The sequence below is a fragment of the Gavialis gangeticus genome, unplaced genomic scaffold (assembly GCF_001723915.1).
Source record: "Gavialis gangeticus isolate Ggan-Ray unplaced genomic scaffold, GavGan_comp1, whole genome shotgun sequence".
NCBI lineage: Eukaryota > Metazoa > Chordata > Crocodylia > Gavialidae > Gavialis > Gavialis gangeticus.
The window spans coordinates 205,363,525-205,365,053 of record NW_017728992.1 but is presented as its reverse complement, the minus strand read 5'-3'; the positions used below and the strand labels follow the sequence as shown (position 1 = coordinate 205,365,053).

Sequence of the window (1,529 nt, the reverse complement as noted above, 5' to 3'; positions counted from 1 at the left end):
TTAGTATGTGACACCATATACAATAACCTGCAATCAACATATGGCACCGCTTCGAGGGACTGCAGAAACATACACCGGGTGATTCACAGCATGTACAATAATTAACCCCCCTGCACAGAATAAGCATTAACACTTTGGTACAGGTAAGTCAAAGCATCAACACAATAAACACACATGAGCATTAACTTAACCCCAGGTAAGCTGAGGTAGCAATACCGTAGACGTACACGGGTAGCATCAGAGGTAGGCACGTTCCGATAATAGGCAATAAACACACTTAAGTGAGTTTATGTCTTTATTGCCTAAGGAGTACCCATATCTGTATTAATCTCTATAGTACGAAACAGCAATAATCACAAAATATGGGGTGCACCCAGCACCCCAGGGGGTGTTCCCTGGAGCCCCTCCCCTTTGGGGTCCCGGGATGTGGACATGCCCCACCACAATGGAGGAGGGTGGAGGCAGCAGACCTTCCTCTCCTGAGCCCACCTCCCCGGCGGGACCCGCTGCCCCACCAGCTCCCGCTCCCGCTCTGAAGCAGCCAAGGCTCATCCCATGGTGGCCAGTCCCGCAAGGGCCTCTGTGCGGCGGCGCCTCCGGCTCCTCTCGATGGCCCGGCTCCCTGGAGCCCTTGTTGGATCCAGTTCTCCGACTTCACACCGGGGGTCCTTCCCTTTTCCGGGTCCTGCTTTGGGCATCGGGGCTCCTTTGGTTTAATGCGGAGCCACGCTGTGGGGCTCCAGTTACTCAGCCTAGCGTTTGGGCTAACTTGAGCAGCCTCAAGCTGCTCCCAGGACCGGCTCTCCGGGCGTCGACCTGTGCATCATGTGGGGCCCGAGCAGCCTCGAGCTGCTCCCCACATCCTAGCAGCCAACACCATCCTTCTCAACACCAGTACTTTCTTTTAGTTGTCATTTTCCCAGGGCATTTGCAGTGCAGCACACATGATTATTGAGGTTGTGGGAGCCCTTCAATTTGAGTGAGGGTGTCTGGGGGCAGCGGTGGGAATATATTTGCAGGGGTAGGGAGAAGTTCATTTTTAGACCACTGCATTTTTCTTGTGGCAACACTCACAGACTTTAACCAATTGCCCTTTTCTTTCCATGTGTTCTCTCTCTCTTTCTTTTTAAGCTTTAACAGATAATCCTGCCTTTGCCACTGCCTAGAAAATGTCTTATGGATCCATCGATGGAAGTGGATTCGGAAGCAGGAACCCCTTTGGAGGCCCGTCGAGACAAGGCTATCAACCCTTAGGTGATGTGTTGAATTCTTCCTGTAATTTGTTACGGGCTGGGGAGTACAAGTTTTAACTACTAATGCTTAATGTGGCTGATGTATCTCGGTAGCTGAATGTCGTGCTTTACGGTAGGTTATTTGAACTACAGTTCCTTGCGAGGAAGCCAAGTTTCCATTGGGTTTGGTTTGTTTGTTAGCCATTGAGTTTCATAGTTGCTAGGGTCGGAAGGGACCTTAGCAGATCATCTACTCCAACCCCCTGCAATGGCAGGAAAGAGTACCGGGGTCAAACG

The 1,529-nt window shown here is 51.2% G+C and overlaps 1 protein-coding gene across 2 annotated transcripts in view; it reads left to right on the top strand.

Moving 5' to 3' along the window:
• TSNARE1 (t-SNARE domain containing 1) overlaps positions 1-1,529 on the top strand; it is a 1,046,259-nt gene that overhangs the window by 264,637 nt on the left and 780,093 nt on the right. For both annotated transcript variants that reach the window (XM_019528236.1, XM_019528235.1), the window contains exon 3: positions 1,132-1,254. In XM_019528236.1, coding sequence (XP_019383781.1) covers positions 1,170-1,254 — 85 coding nt within the window. In that variant the 5' untranslated portion in view covers positions 1,132-1,169. The remainder of the gene's footprint in view (positions 1-1,131; positions 1,255-1,529) is intronic.